General features: G+C 54.2%; 7 protein-coding genes across 7 annotated transcripts; 3 read left to right on the top strand and 4 right to left on the bottom strand.

The window, feature by feature from the left end:
• Positions 1-1,108: 1,108 nt before the first annotated feature.
• On the top strand, positions 1,109-2,014 carry CCMA1212_005182 (uncharacterized protein; the record flags this gene model as incomplete). The annotated part of the gene is made up of 1 exon (XM_073702454.1): positions 1,109-2,014. One exon carries the CDS (start codon positions 1,109-1,111, stop codon positions 2,012-2,014), a length of 906 nt encoding a protein of 301 aa, XP_073558808.1.
• A 502-nt stretch (positions 2,015-2,516) lies between these two features.
• On the bottom strand, positions 2,517-3,638 carry CCMA1212_005184 (uncharacterized protein; the record flags this gene model as incomplete). The annotated part of the gene is made up of 1 exon (XM_073702455.1): positions 2,517-3,638. One exon carries the CDS (start codon positions 3,636-3,638, stop codon positions 2,517-2,519), a length of 1,122 nt encoding a protein of 373 aa, XP_073558812.1.
• A 1,872-nt stretch (positions 3,639-5,510) lies between these two features.
• CCMA1212_005185 (uncharacterized protein) lies at positions 5,511-7,030 on the top strand (the record flags this gene model as incomplete). The annotated part of the gene is made up of 2 exons (XM_073702456.1): positions 5,511-6,224; positions 6,404-7,030. 2 exons carry the CDS (start codon positions 5,511-5,513, stop codon positions 7,028-7,030), a joined length of 1,341 nt encoding a protein of 446 aa, XP_073559123.1.
• Positions 7,031-7,443: 413 nt separating this feature from the next.
• On the bottom strand, positions 7,444-8,582 carry CCMA1212_005186 (NmrA-like family domain-containing protein 1; the record flags this gene model as incomplete). Its single annotated transcript, XM_073702457.1, has 3 exons — positions 7,444-7,784; positions 7,874-8,300; positions 8,409-8,582. 3 exons carry the CDS (start codon positions 8,580-8,582, stop codon positions 7,444-7,446), a joined length of 942 nt encoding a protein of 313 aa, XP_073558810.1.
• A 629-nt stretch (positions 8,583-9,211) lies between these two features.
• Positions 9,212-11,120, bottom strand: CCMA1212_005187 (Uncharacterized protein; the record flags this gene model as incomplete). Its single annotated transcript, XM_073702458.1, has 3 exons — positions 9,212-10,228; positions 10,288-10,467; positions 10,527-11,120. 3 exons carry the CDS (start codon positions 11,118-11,120, stop codon positions 9,212-9,214), a joined length of 1,791 nt encoding a protein of 596 aa, XP_073558811.1.
• Positions 11,121-12,150: 1,030 nt separating this feature from the next.
• On the top strand, positions 12,151-13,531 carry CCMA1212_005188 (Galactose/lactose metabolism regulatory protein GAL80; the record flags this gene model as incomplete). The annotated part of the gene is made up of 3 exons (XM_073702459.1): positions 12,151-12,156; positions 12,232-12,916; positions 12,981-13,531. The coding sequence occupies 3 exons, from the start codon at positions 12,151-12,153 to the stop codon at positions 13,529-13,531; spliced, it is 1,242 nt and encodes a 413-aa protein (XP_073558807.1).
• An 87-nt stretch (positions 13,532-13,618) lies between these two features.
• CCMA1212_005189 (uncharacterized protein) lies at positions 13,619-14,125 on the bottom strand (the record flags this gene model as incomplete). Its single annotated transcript, XM_073702460.1, has 1 exon — positions 13,619-14,125. The coding sequence occupies one exon, from the start codon at positions 14,123-14,125 to the stop codon at positions 13,619-13,621; it is 507 nt and encodes a 168-aa protein (XP_073559122.1).
• Positions 14,126-14,756: the final 631 nt, after the last annotated feature.

Here is a 14,756-nt window from a genome sequence, read left to right on the forward strand (position 1 = left end):
TAACAACGAAGGGAAGAGTAAATTCATATACAAGCTCACTTAGAGATTATATATTACTGCACTATCGTCGAATCACAACCGCCATCTTGTGAGGCCGGTCGTGTCATACGACTCCGGTATCACGATGGCCTCGTACTTGTAGGTAATTACTGAATCCCTTTCATCAGACTTGTTCAAGTGAGCATTCAAGGCTATAGATGCCCGCTATAGCATTGAGGTTACTTCCTCTTTTCATTGGACTTGTCGTAGGGTGACTGACTAGATGGTTGGTGAAGCAGAGAAGAAACTGGAGCTTTCAATAGTAATTTGAACATCAGTAAATGGTCATTCCGTTCTTGTCCCCGATTCTGGCCCTTTACATATTGTATGCAGCCAAGGGTCAAGTTGCCGATGCTCGGCAAAAGCATGCACCCACAACATCTTACCGAGAGATTGGGTGCTACATATATCAATACGCTGCGATAGGGCGAGAAATCAAGCATTGGGCAACTTCTAGATGCCAGTTGGCTGAAAAGCCCCGTGAATCCCCAATCAAATGCAAGCAGCATCACGCGGTAATTCTCCAAGTGCCTAGAACGGCAATGCGTCTCATAAACGGCCGAGTCCCCTGTCGAGTCACCCCTCACAAGCTTAATTTTTCACTTATTTTCGACAACCACCAGCACCAAAGGTTAGGCATAATTACATGCAAATGTAGATTAGGCACACAGCGAGACCGCATAAATGAGCTGAGTCGGTGGTTGTCCCAACCGGAAGAAGAGGGTAAAGGCAGAGCGCAGTTGATAGCGCCGGCCAGTTGATCGCTTCGTATGCATGCCAAGACGAGCTGAGCGAGAGCTGGCTGTGATGATGCGGCTCAGGGCCGGTGTGGTGTGTTATATTGCTGTGTTTTGTCTCGGCCCAACTGTGTATGCATATTGCGAGAGATGAGGTTGGCGGGTTGCGCCTGCAAGCGGGTGCTTATAAGAAGGCACTGAATTCCTCGGAAGGATGAAGGACGGCTATGATATGGATCTTTATAGACCCTAGAAAGTCTGTCGACGTTCATACAGAATTCCAGTATCCTCAGCACTTCGATAACAACACTCAGCCCCATCAAAAGACGATGATGTCCAACTCCGCCACCAGATTCTCCCTCCACTCTCTCTACCTTCTCCTCATCCTCTCCCCAACCCCCCTCGCCGCCACAACCCTCATCCCACACAACCCTCCCTTCCGCCTCCTCGCGCAAGCATCCCCGACATCTCCCCCCCAATCCCTCTCCGCCATCGTCATTGCCGCCCAATGCCGCCCCGGAGAACTCACCTGCAACGCGGGCTGCATGCCCCCGCGAGCCGAGTGCTGCCCCGACGGCCTCGGATACTGCAAGCAGGGCAACGCCTGCGTCGTCGACGGCTGTTGCCCCATCGGACACACCTGCGGCGACGAAATCACCTGTGACTTGGGCGAGGTGCCCTGCGGCGAGAAGTTGTGCATGCCTGAGGGGGCTGTGTGCTGCTCGGACGGGGGGTATTGTCATGCTGGGGAGGAGTGTTTTCAGAATGGCTTCAAGCAGTATTGTCAGAAGGCTGATGGTAATGGAAGCACGACGACTGGAACAACCAGGACCGGAAGCATTGCGCAGACGACCTCAACGACTCGGGTTCGGAGCACGGCTTCGTCTGTGGCCCTGAGCTCCGAGACGGGTGCTGAGGGAACTGTTGCTTCAACGGCTGCAGAGACACAGACAGAGGCGCCGACCTCGGCTTCCACGTCACCGCAGGATACCCCTTCCGAGTCTGTCGCCAGCACAGCTTCCACGCCAGCAGTGATCTCATCGCCTCCCTTTCGCCCAGAAGAGTCATCGAGTTCGTCACCTGCAACGACGACCACTTCATTCACGTCGCTCACTTCCTCTTCAGCAACCGGACCATCAACAGCAGCTTCAACGAGCGACGGGCATGTCGTAGCCAAGAATGTGATGATGGGTGTGTCCATGGTAATAGTTGCTGTATCTATACTGGCGGTCCTTTAAGCCAAGGACCGAAGAACAAAGCCATATGAGGGCGACAAAGAAGAATACAATCGAAGCACATCTGAAAAGTCATTGACATTCAGGCCATCAAGCCTCAAAGGGTATCATGAAGAACAAAAGAAGCGCAAAGTGGTATTCCAAGTTCCGTACTATCGTTCCCAAAGTGTCTCCCAAAATAAAGGCAGTACAAAAGAAATACCGCTCGGGGTATCTATATACACAAGAAGCAGAGAAAGATAAGAACACACGAGACATGAGAAAAGGTAAAAGATTGCCAATGCCACACAACATTGGCTTGTCGTAGAATGCATCCAAACTCTTTCATCTTCAGTGTGAACGTGAATTTCCTTTTGAACTCTTTTCCGTATTCGTTTCCAAGAATGACAGGCCCCATTTGTGGCCGCGCTTCTTCTCGTCCTTGATTACTGGATGACTCTCATCCCTCTATATCGCCCATCACCACCAGACAGAGATTCGGCGTCTCAAGCGCTTTCGAACGCATCTAATATTCTGACTTTTCCGGGTGTGCTGAAAGCTCATTCACGAAGCCGTGGTGCTGACCGGCGCTGCTTGTAGAGCCGGAACTCATCCTGTGCGGGTTGAGCAGAGACGGGCTTGGCTGACCTTGAGACCACCGGGGATCGGAGGAAGAAGCCGAGGCCGGGCGATATCCCGGACTGGGAAGCGGTGAAGGATAGAGACCTTGACCTTGAGCGGGCTGGGCAAACTGGGGAGGATAGTCGCCCGGTAGTTCCATGATGACCATCTGCTCCTTGGGCGGAATCGGCGGTGGAGCGTACATGCCCGGCTGAGGCGCGGGAGAGTAGACTGACTGACGAGGGTCGTACATCTGCGCGGTTGGCGAAGGCTGAGGAGCGGGATACGCGTAGTGAGGATAGGCCGGGGAGTAGTTTGGCGGCACCTGGACGCTCTTTTGGCCTGGAACGCCATAGTTGACCGAGGGCTGTCTGCTATGGGGCGACATGCCGGAGACTGCGGGCGTGGTTGAGCGGTCGTTGGGGTTGACCGTCTTGAGCTTGCCGTCCTCCATCATGGCCTTGAGCACGCCGGCGTCGAGCAGCTCGGCCTTCTTGATGATGCGCTGGACCATCTCCCTGTTGGCGGCCTTGAGCTGCGCCTTGACGAAGCTGACCATGGTGATGTTGGCCTTGACCTCGATGTCCTCGCGCAGGTAGAGGCCGTCGGAGGGGGCGCCGAGGGCCTCGAGGCCAATCTCGCGAACCTCGGGCGGCTCGACGCCGGGCTGGTTGCCGCAGATGCGGTACGTGTTGCGCAGGTCAATGTTCATGGGCGCGTAGATGTGCGTCTGCAGGCCCCAGGGCATGTCGTGGAAGCAGCCGTTGAACTTGATCTTGCTGGAGCCCAGCCTGCCCGTTCCCGGCACAAACTGGATGCGCTCCTCGATCTCGTACCAGGTGCTGTAGAACTCGTCGGCGGCGGCATTGCGAGGCGCTGAGATTGGCTTGTGGCCGAGGACGAGCGGGTTGAGGGTGATGACTTCGCTGTGGGAGTGGAGGATGTCGATGGCGAGCTGTCGGGGGATGAAGCCCGGGATGGGCGTGACGAGGGTGAAGGCCTCTTTCTTGCGAAGCATTTGGCTCATTGGTCGAGGGAGGTCTCTAGAGTCTTCGAAGAGTAACGCTTCGGAAGATAGAGAAACGGAGAGAACGGGAGGTGCCGCAAGAAGTAGGTAGAGACGAGAGTAGCGGTCGTGAGAGCGAAAGGGACTGGTTCAGATCTAGTTCGGGTTCCAATGGGGATTCATCGACAGGAATAGCAGTGACAATAACTGGGATTCGGCCCCGCAGAACAGCCCTGTGGCGTGGGTGTAAAGGATCGATTACTTTATTTAGCGGAGGGTCCGTAAGAGTTGTCAAGCATCAGGTTGAAGATGCAGTTGGGCTGGCATCGACGGCGGGTTGGTCGTTGGTATGACGAGGCCGGACTTGGCCTGATTCTTGAATCCTCGAGAAGGAGGAAGTGTGGAATAAGCAGAACAGAGAGTAGTAACTAAGCGAAAGCAGAGCGAAGAATGAGAGAAAAAGGTCTGAACAACCCCAGAACCAAGGCCAGCTCGAAGCTCAGCCCTCCCTGGAGGCACAACAATATGAAATACTACTACCTTGAACCGCTCCGTGCTACCCATACCGAACCCTTGTCAGCAACTGCTTGATTTGGCGTGGGGAGCCACCGGCTTTTCCTAGAGCCGCATGGCTGGCTCGCAAACTAACAAGAGATAGTAAGCACTGGCGAGGCTTTTCATCGTCCTGTCAGCAATCTGGACGGCACGCCACCAACGTTAGCGAGCTGCTTCGCCCCCCTTTCCACTTTTGGTGGGAAGAGGTTGGGTGCTGGCAGTACTCTAGCGTATCGCTACACGGGGTGAGGGTGAGTTGGTATGACGCCTTTTACAGGGCTGTTAGTTGCTTGAGTCAATCACAGAGCCAGGGTTGTGATCGAAGTGCTGTTGGGGCCAACACTGGCATTTCGATGTCCGCTGATGATAAAACACAACTTATTACAGTCAGATGCTACCCTTTGAAACAAAACCCTCCCCACGTTGAAGATTCAAGTACCGGTACTCCCCAGTACTGCCCGTCCGTCTGTGCTGCCTGCCATCTTGCATCTTCCAGCTTGTGCGCTTGCGGCTCAGCCCCGGATGGGATCGATTTGCTAGAAGGTCGATGATGCGGGAGCATGACTTTGACGTCAGACTGTGCAACGGCAAGCTGCACCTCAGCTCGAGAAGCTCTTTGGATAACGTCGTAGGATCAATTGATTGCGCGTTCAGTGTACATGCAGCTGCTGTGCTGCTGTTATGGCCCGGGTATCGCTCGTGTACCGCCATCCGGAAGCAAAGCAATCCCACCTTGCCCACGTCAGTGATCAATCACCGTAAGGTAGCATTGCAGAACTTCCAAACAGATGGGACCTCCTCAGTCTGTGCTTTCAAACAAAACACTGAACTATGAAGAAGTCTTTCTCGAACAGGGAGTCTGCACTTTTACGGAATGATACTGCTTCGTGCCGGTATCGACAGCTGCTCTTGGAGACCCTCCATCTCAAGTCGTTTCCACTTCGTAAAGCTTAGCCGTCCGTAGCCACAGATCATCAGCGGCTGGGAATACTTACGGATACCTGAAATAGATCTGGCGGTGGGGTCCCCCGGTGTCGTCTCTCTCTCTCTCTCTCCCCGTAGAGATGCCCCCTTGCATGTGCTGTGGTAAGGTAGCTTTTTTGCCTCTTCCAGTCGAACCGAACCTTGGGCCCAGTTCCAGATTCCAATGCAAAGAGACTCGCAATGGGCAGAGATGGCTTTCCAGTTCTTCCGTCATCATCATCATCACCGCCTGGAGCGTCCCGACGGAGCTTGGATCTGCAGCTATAGCCATACCCAAGCATTGCTCTGAATAGCTTCCTGCCGGTGCTACTACAACACCTGATACTACATCTCCATCTCATCTGACACTCAACCATGGCCAAATTAGCAGCCCTTGGCACGCTGTCGCTGGCCGCTATCCGGGCAGCCCACGCTCTGGTTGTGCCCGAGACAGCCGTGCCAAATCAGGCACCCCTAGGTGCGACTGACGGGGTCACGGCCTTGGGCCCGCACCACCTGGACGACGACATTGCTGCGGCCGAGAGCTTCTTCAGCGCCGTCTCGTCCATCCGCGGCCACATCCACGATGACTTCAGCCAGGCCGTGGCCGACCTCATCGGGCTGGGCTACACCGGCGACCTCGGCACCGCCGACGACGGCCACCACCACCACAAGGACCATCACCATCACAAGCACCCGCACGGCCATGACAGCGACCTGACCATCTACGAGCTCATCTCCAAGAGCAAGTACACCACCAAGTTCGCCAAGCTCGTCGACGACCACCCGCACGTCGTCGACGTGCTCAACAGCACAAAGGCCAACTACACGCTCTTCGTGCCCATCGACAAGGCCTTTGACGACATCCCCGAGGACCACAAGAAGCCCAGCAAGGAGTTTGTCGAAAACGCCCTGCTCTACCACATTGGGCTCGGCGAGTATCCCGCCCGCAGGATCCTGCACTCGTGGACGCTGCCCACGGCCCTGGACGAGGATCTGCTCGGCGGTGAGCCCCAGCGCCTTCGTGCCTCCATCGGCCTTGGTGGAGTCAAGCTCAACTTTTACAGCAAAGTCGTTGCTGCTGACATTGTGAGTTGGCCCTTGTGTCTCCCTTTCTCTCTTCTTCCCCCCCCCCCCACGCTGAGCGATTCCGGCTATTAATAGCCAACCCGTCTGCCGTCTTTTCGTACTCGTAAAGACCACCAATTGCCTTGTGCAAAGAGTTGCAAAGATCGACTGGCTGATCCTTTTCATTTCAACTCATGTAGGCAGCCAAGAACGGCATCATCCACGCCGTCAACCACATCCTGGTTCCGCCCCCGTTCATTGGCCGCATTATCACACTCTTCCCCGACCGCTTCTCGACGCTGCTGCTTGCGTACGAGAAGACGGACTTTGTCAAGTTCATCCACGGCGTCAATCTCAAGGGCAGCACCGTCTTCGTCCCCACCAATGAGGCCTTCCACTGGCTGGGGCCCAGGGCAAACGCCTTCCTCTTCAACACCGACAAGGGCCGCAAGTATCTGAAGGCCATTCTCAAGTACAATATCGCGCCCAACGCGACGCTCTACACCGATGCCTTCTACGATGAGACGGGCAGCAAGCAGAAGAATGCGCCACTTCATGAGAGCAGAAGCGAGCATTACGACCTGCCCACGCTGCTGGGCAAAGCTCACATCAGTGTGGACATTTCCCGCATCTTTGGCTTTGCCTCGATCAAGGTGAACGGCTTTACGCGGGTTGTCATCCCCAATGGCGTGGCCAAGAACGGCGTCATTCATGTCGTCAACCGAGTGCCTCTGCCTCCTTGCAAGGGCCATGGCGGTCATCATGAAGACGACGCTGGCGGAATCGAAGTCGAGGAGCTCATCAGCAGACTGGACGATTGGGTCTGATTGCATGAAATTGCATTGGCACGGAATGCACCGATCATTCTGATGCCACCTTCGAACTGGTAACGAACACACGGTAAGGATGATCTGAACGCGGTATGAATATCGGATGACACTTGAGTCAGCTTGGCTATGAAATGTTACGATCCTGTGACTTGGAACGCTGCATGAAGCGAAACAGATTGATGGATCGAACACAATATTATGATAGTGATGCCTTCACTCGTTTGATGGGTAGCTCTAGCTCGACACTCCACTCAATGAAATCATTTGACGACCCTTCATGTCGATGTGAGCGTAAGGATGCAGATAAGCGGCTCGACATACGAGGCAGGCAACAGTAGGATCATGTTCCCTCAATTAAGACTACATAAACCAAGTCCATGTGGTAAAACTATTTATTGGCCCTACAACCCTCAAGGACTTGAATGCAGCCACTTCTCCTTATGTTTCTCCACAAACTCCTTCCACGTCGTCGGCTTCTCCTCCAACAGCGCCAAACTCGCCCCCAGACTCTCGCCAGCATAGTAGCCCGGGTCTTCCAGCAGCTTCATATTCTCCAGCAGCTCCTGCGCCGCCGCCGGCGAGAGGAACGACTTGAACTTGTCGTCTGGAATCTGCACGGCCTGCGCGGGCTTGCCCATGACCTCGGAGAACTCCGAGATGAGCCGGTGAATGGTGTAGTAGTCTGTCGCCGCAAGGATGCGGTTCCCGGTCTGCAGCGGGAAGTTTTTGATAGCAGCCTTTACAAATTTGCCTGTCATACAAATGTCAACAGTCTGTGAACTCAGGTCAAGAAGGAAACTTCAAAGAGAGTGGAATAGAGAGAGAGAGTCCGTATCGTACCCATATCCTCAGCAGCAGCAAACAACGGCGCCTCCGCCTTATCCGGATTCACCGGCAAAGCCAACGTATACCCAGCCGGCTCCGAGGGCGGATTCGGGCGAATCATGGTCGTGAAGCCGCTCATGAACATGCCCGGCAGGACAAACGTGCCCGCGACGCCGTCGGTGGCCCGAATGTACTCCTCGATGCGCGCTTTCCCGTCAAAGTGCGAGATGTTGGGCAGCCGGCCGCCGCTGGCCTTTTTGGCGTCGATGAGGGACGAGAAGATGATGTGCTCGACGCCGGCGGCCTTGCTGGCGTCGACGACGGCCTTGCCCTGCGCGATCTCGGTGGCGGCGGACATGCTCTCCCAGAAGTTGGTGACGAGGAAGACGGTGTGGGCGTCTTGGACGGCGGGGGCGACGGAGGAGGAGGAGGACATGTCTGCCTTGATATTGGAATCATCGTGTTAGATGATGAGAACATTGAAGCTTATGGCCGGACAAGAATCGCGGGAGTTGTGACTGCTTTGAAAGGATGGGTGGGCTATGCGTACCGAGACGAGCTCGACGCCTTTGGAGGCGAGCTTTTGGGCCGCTGGTTTGTTCACATCGCGAGTGACGGCCCGGATCTTGAATTCTCGGGAGAGAGCTGGGTCTTTGAGGATGGCTTCGACGACGGAGCCTCCTTGGTTGCCCGTTGCGCCGAAGACGGTGATGATTTTGGACATGATGCTTCAATTACTGACTACAACTACTAGAAGGACTCTGTGAGATGGCTCAAAGAATTGATTAAATTAAGATGGTTGAGGAAAGGCGACGGTTCCATCTTAGATATACACAGATAGGCATGCAGCGTCATGACGTAGCAAGTCAAGCACAATGAGGAGTACGGTAGCAGCTCCGCATGAATAGCAATGAGAAGCGCTTGAAGGATTCATCCAGTCCAATCTCTCGGGACGGATGAACAGACGCCGACATTATCCATGGCATCTCATAGGTCAGATGGAAGAGCTATATTGCTCCCTTAGCTCCCGATTTATTGAAATGATAGCTTTCTGGTGGTGTGTGATGTAATAGTCGCGATTAGTTCGACAACTCCTCCCCTGCTTTGCCTTGGATGAGTTATGCTTTGCAGATTAGTGGCATTCAGCTTTGCGCCCAGCTGAGCTGATCACAGCGAGGCAACGGCCGTGGGCAATAGAACTCCAGATTACTAGGCAGACGTTGTGGTATTCCGCCGTTCAGCAGTCGAAACAACTTGTAGAGTACTTGCTCCTCATAAGTCCACTGATATAAGCGACCATCAGACAGTTGCGATATAGTAAGTGATATAGATACAAGGACTCCCGGCATCCTCTTACACGGCTAATATAAAGTCGTGGAAAGCCTCCGATACGTGCTTCAAATCCTCAAAGACAGCCCATTGAGCAACATTGTCAATCCAACGAACATCCATCATCATCTTCTCAGCATAACCCCGAATCACCTCTTGCGTAGAAAGCACATCGTTCTCGCCCGCCATGATAGTCCGTTCGATAGGCTTTTCCATGTACTCCAGATCAATCCCCTCCAACGAGAATCCTCCCTCGACATCTCCTGTAAAAGCATCGCAAGCCTTCGCAAACGCCTCCGGCTCTTGTCCCAGCAAACTCAGCCGGATCGCCGCCACCGCAAGAGGGTTCCTCTTCCTCGTATGCTCGGATGTGGTTTCGAGAATAACATCATCCACTACCGCTTCCATCCCCGACGTGCGGGCGAGCTCACTCGTCTGCTGCCAGGCTTTGCGATGGGCCTCGGGGAGCGGGAAAGGCGGCGGGCTGAACAGCACAAGCTGCTGCACCATGCCGGGATTGTCGAGCATGAACTTGAGCGCAATGATGCAGCCAAAAGAGTTCGCGACGAGCACCGCAGGGTTATACTTTCTGACTCCGGCGTGCAAGAATACACCCGCAAGGTCCACTGCCAGGGAATCCACGCTCACGGCGCTCAACGGATGGGTAGGGCTGAGTCCATGGCCCTCCAAGTCAAACAGATGCACCGTCATCCGTTTGTCGAGCCCCAGCTGAGAGATTACCGGCAAGAAATACTCCGCCGTTCCGCCCAGGCCGTGAACAAAGATGACGTTGTCTTGGCCGGAGCCGAGTCTCTTGTAATGCAGCGGCTTGCCATTGATGTTGGTCAGTCCCGGTGTGCCGCTGAGGGAGCGTGAGGCGTTGGAAAAGCCAAAGGCAGAGTGAGAAGCAAGACGCTCGCTGGTGGCGTTTACAGTAGTGATCATGTTGTTCAATGTGCCAAGGCCAGGGATGGTGATGGTGATTTCGTCGCCCTCTTTCAAGAATACGGGTGGGCTCCGTCCAATGCCGACACCAGCAGGCTACAAAGAAACGTGTCAGTGATATCAGAGAGTTGACTAGAGAAGCGGCGTAAACTAACCGTTCCAGAGGCAATCACATCGCCTGGCAGTAACGTCTGTCCCTCAGAGAGCGTGCTGATCAAAGTAGGGATATCGAAAATGAGGTCGCCAGTCGTTCCATCCTGGCGTAGCTCGCCATTGACATGGGTCTGAACGCGCAGCACCGCAGGAAGGTCTTCCTTGGGAACTGCAACAGGTCCCTAGCAGAAGTTAAGCAGTCGAATCGCGAGAAGACAGGGATATTTCTTTTTTTCCTTACCATGGGGCAGAATGTATCTGCAGACTTGCCAATGTAGAACTGCTTGTGATCTCGCTGCCTCTCCCTCGCCGTCATATCGTTGATAATCGTGTACCCCCAAACATGCTCCATGGCCTTTTCCTTGGGAATCCGAAAACCAGCCCTGCCCACAATGACGCCAATTTCGCCCTCATAGTCGAGCGTCTTTGAAAACTCCGGATGCGAGTAAATGTCCTCGCCATCCGCAATGATGCTGGTCGCGCGCTTTGTGAAGATGACGGGATGGCTCGGCTTGTCAACCTTGTCCGAGCTGTCGAACCCCGAGGCGTTAAACTCCTTTGCGTGCTCCATGTAGTTCTTCCCCACAGCCAGCACATCGCGGCCTGCAAGGGGCGGCAGGATCTTGACGGATGCGAGGGGCAGGGCCAAGCCCGAGGCGACTATCTGCGAAGGACCGGCTTCGATGACCTGGTAGAGATCCTTGAGGGGGTACCCGGAGAGGAGCTTGAGGGGTTGGATGGTGCCAGCCGTTGCGTCCAAGTGGCCGATTTGGGTGATGCCGGATTCGGGACGAGTGAAGGCGGCATAATTGGTGAGACGCAGAGATGAACTCATTGCGGCATTTGTGATGCTCAATTCGAGTTTCAATTAAGAAGAGAAGATTCCTATAGCTGGTTTCGGGGAAGATCAAGTATTATCAGACACCTCAATGGTTGGAGCGATGAAGAATTTAGTATCATCAGACACCTCAACGGTTGGAGCGATGAAGAATTTGGTATTCTCAGGTACCTCAATGGTTGGAGCGATGAAGAATTTCGAAGAATGTTTGTCGAACAGTACAGAATTGACAGTGTTCAGAGAGAAGAGCACTCATTAAGACGACGCCGCCCAGCTGCGGGCGAGTTCATTCTGCCGGTAGCGTGCGGAGAAGGCGTGTCAGACGATACTGACACGGACTATTAGTATCGTGAGAATCGCGCAATATGTACGCAACTTGGTCTGAACACCTCTATTCACAAGAGTACTGAACCAGGTCGGAATCCAGGATCACTTCTGACCTCCGAAATCCAGTTCTAAGTTCATGGTATACTGTCCAAGCTTTCCCTACCCATTCATATGTAGAGTCGGAGCAAGCCGCAGCAGGTAGACTATAAACTTTGAGGGATCTATGTAGCGCTTGCAAAGTCCTAATCATTCCGCCATCAGGAGGATGCAGGTTTGTAATGGGTATTCACAACGATCCCATCAGGTCCATTTTATATCTTACATTTTCGAAATCAAATTCACCTTGAGGTCCTGACTAGCACGCAAGTCATAGGTGGCCAAGTATATTGTAGTATATAAATCAACCCCCAGTAAGATTCCGCCCGTGCAAGATGGCGCTCTAATTGAGAACAACTCCAACGAGTCCCGCCCAGGACAAATCGCTTGATGGCAACCAACACACAAGGCTCATTGGCCACGGATGATGCAAGTGCTACATATATCCTCAGTTAATGATACCTGCCCATCCAAAGTCCCAAAGCAACACGGAAGTCCTGTGAGCCTCGCGCAATCCGTAATCGCTGTCTGCTTAGAAATCCGGCCGCCCCTCCTCCGACCCTCCATGTTACATGTATTGCATGATCTCCCCTCCCAAGTCGCAATGCATGTGAGGCTGCGGATGAGGAAGGAGAGATGCCATGGATGGATCTTAGATCGAGACTCAGAGACATGTATATATAAGACCTTGGCAGAACGATTTTCAGACAAGGATAAAGCCTATCCATCAACTGTAGACAACTTACTCATCACCCTCACCATCGCCATCACCACCATGGCGCCCATCCGAACCGCCATCATCGGCCTCTCAGGCAACGCCATCACGTCCTGGGCCAGCGCCGCCCACCTGCCGTACCTCCTCTCCGCCCGCGGCCGCGAAAAGTACCAGATCGTAGCCCTCTGCAACAGCAGCGTCGAGGCCGCCAAGCGCGCCATCGAGGTCTTCAAGCTGCCTCCCGAGACGAAAGCCTACGGCGACCCCCAGTCCGTCGCCGACGACAAGGACATTGACCTCGTCGTCGTCAGCACCCGCGTCGACGTCCACCACTCGTCTGCGCTGCCCAGCGTCAAGGCCGGCAAGGACGTCTTTGTGGAGTGGCCGCTGGCCCAGGACGTGGCTCATGCCAAGGAGCTGGTGGACGCGGCGAGGGCTGCCGGTGGGCGGACGCTCGTGGGCCATCAGGGACGGGAGGCGCCTCCTGTTGTCAAGGTTCGACAGTTGATTGAGCAGGGAACCATTGGCAAGATTCTCAGCAGCGAGATCAGAGCCTACGGCGGAGCTGTGGATCGGGAGTCGCTGCGGCCGGGTCTCAAGTACTTCCTTGAGAAGAAGGTCGGCGGGAACATTGTGACGATTGGTGTCGGACATTGTAAGTTGTCCATCAGTTGGACTTTATACATCAACTCTATTGTCATCATGCTAAGTTGCCGCAGTGTTTGATCAAATCCAATCTGTCATCGGAGACCTCCAGAACATCCAACCCCATCTCCAGCTCCAGCGCCCCAACGTCCTCCTCCGCGACTCCGCCACCAAGGAGGTCGTCGAGGTAGTCAAGTCCGACGTCCCCGACCTCATCATCTTCAACGGCACCCTCGCCGCCTCGCAAAAAGCCGTCGAGGGCGCCAACGTGCTCTTCCGCTTCCGCCGCGGCCAGGCGTTCCCCGGCGAGCCCGGCCTCACATGGGCCATCAATGGCGAGAAGGGCGAGATCCGCCTGCAGGCGTTCTCCGGAGCTACCTTGCACGCCAACTCATACGACGCTCCCGTAACGATCGAGGTGCACGACTTTGCCTCGGACAAGGTGCAGAAGGTTGATTGGAGCTGGCAGGACTGGCAGGAGGCGCTGCCGGTTGTCGGGCGAAGCATTGCTGTGTTGTATGACAAGTTTGCGGACGGAGCGTTTGAGGGGCAGCCTACGTTTGAGACGGCTCTGGTTCGCCATGAGCAACTGGAGACTATCCTTGCTGACTGGAATCCAAAATGATCGACCAGGGACGGAATGTGAGTAAGAGGATTCAGCAGTCTTCAGCCAATAAATAGCCGTAGATGTCATTGTCTTGTCCGCTGCTGCTCAGTGATTGGCGATGAAGCCCTCCAAGTCCGGGCAAGCCTGTAGAACGCTGGCCAGTTCATCGTCGGATAGGCCGGTGCCATTTCCGGTGGTCGTCGACGTTTTCTGCTTTTGCTTCTTCTTGTTGGACGTTGTCCATTGGATACTGCATGCTTCGTCGCCACTGAGCTGGGGGAGATGGTTCAGTGTGAAGTCGCCTTTTAGAGGGCCTGTACTTCCATCATCAAGCAGGCCCTTTTTGAAGAGATCGGATATCTCCTTGTCTTCCACAGTACAGGAATTTTCGTCGAATCGTTTCCTTCTCTCGTCGATGTTGAATGAGCCTTCGAGGTATTCCTCGTCTTGTAGTTCTTGATCAGGTTGCTTGACGGAAGGCCTGCTGATCGTCTGATCACGAGCTGTGCTTGGTTGAGCAAAGGATTCTCTTTGTATGTCGGCCATCATCGAAGATCTTTGGTCGGTGGAATCCGCCTCGTTTGAGGGACGGTTGTTCTTTGATTCAGCCATTTTGAAGAATGGATGCAAACGCAATGCCTGGTTGGTGTATGCGCATATTGCCTCTTGCTTGAATATTCTCGCAGTTCTTATACAAAGACAGACGACGACATTCACTGCTTAGCGATTCTCACACCAAACGGTATTCAATGTGCAATTGCTCGCATGTGAGTCACAGGCTGTTACGCTCGATGGATGTGTCACGCCGTATCACTTGCTGCCCGAAATAGACGGCGAATGGCATGCCAGTTATTGCCATTACAGGGTATCTTTTGGGGAGCACAGAGCTGAGTCATTCTTTATCCGGTAATACTAGGCAGCTCATCTCATCATGATTCATGATGGAAATACAAGTAGGACTTGACACCTCTCCTCTCTACGCTACCTACGGATCGTCTCCAATCGAAGCCAGTTGCAGCATCAGACGACGCTCGGAGACGCGCCCGGCGAGACTAAATCCTCCGATGTCCTGCCCGGTTCTTCTAGAAAACGAAACGGCAGCGTGACCAGGCGTAATTGATGCAATACTGGTGGCCTCCTCTACACGTAGGGAGCGAATCAGCGCCAGGTCGTATGTATCGATCTGAGATGGCACGTTTTGAGACATCATGAGACAATTCCCGCAGGCGACGTCATGCGAACG

Source organism: Trichoderma ghanense (genome assembly GCF_004382785.1).
Source record: "Trichoderma ghanense strain CCMA-1212 chromosome Unknown scaffold_5, whole genome shotgun sequence".
In the NCBI taxonomy this organism is placed as follows: Eukaryota; Fungi; Ascomycota; class Sordariomycetes; order Hypocreales; family Hypocreaceae; genus Trichoderma; species Trichoderma ghanense.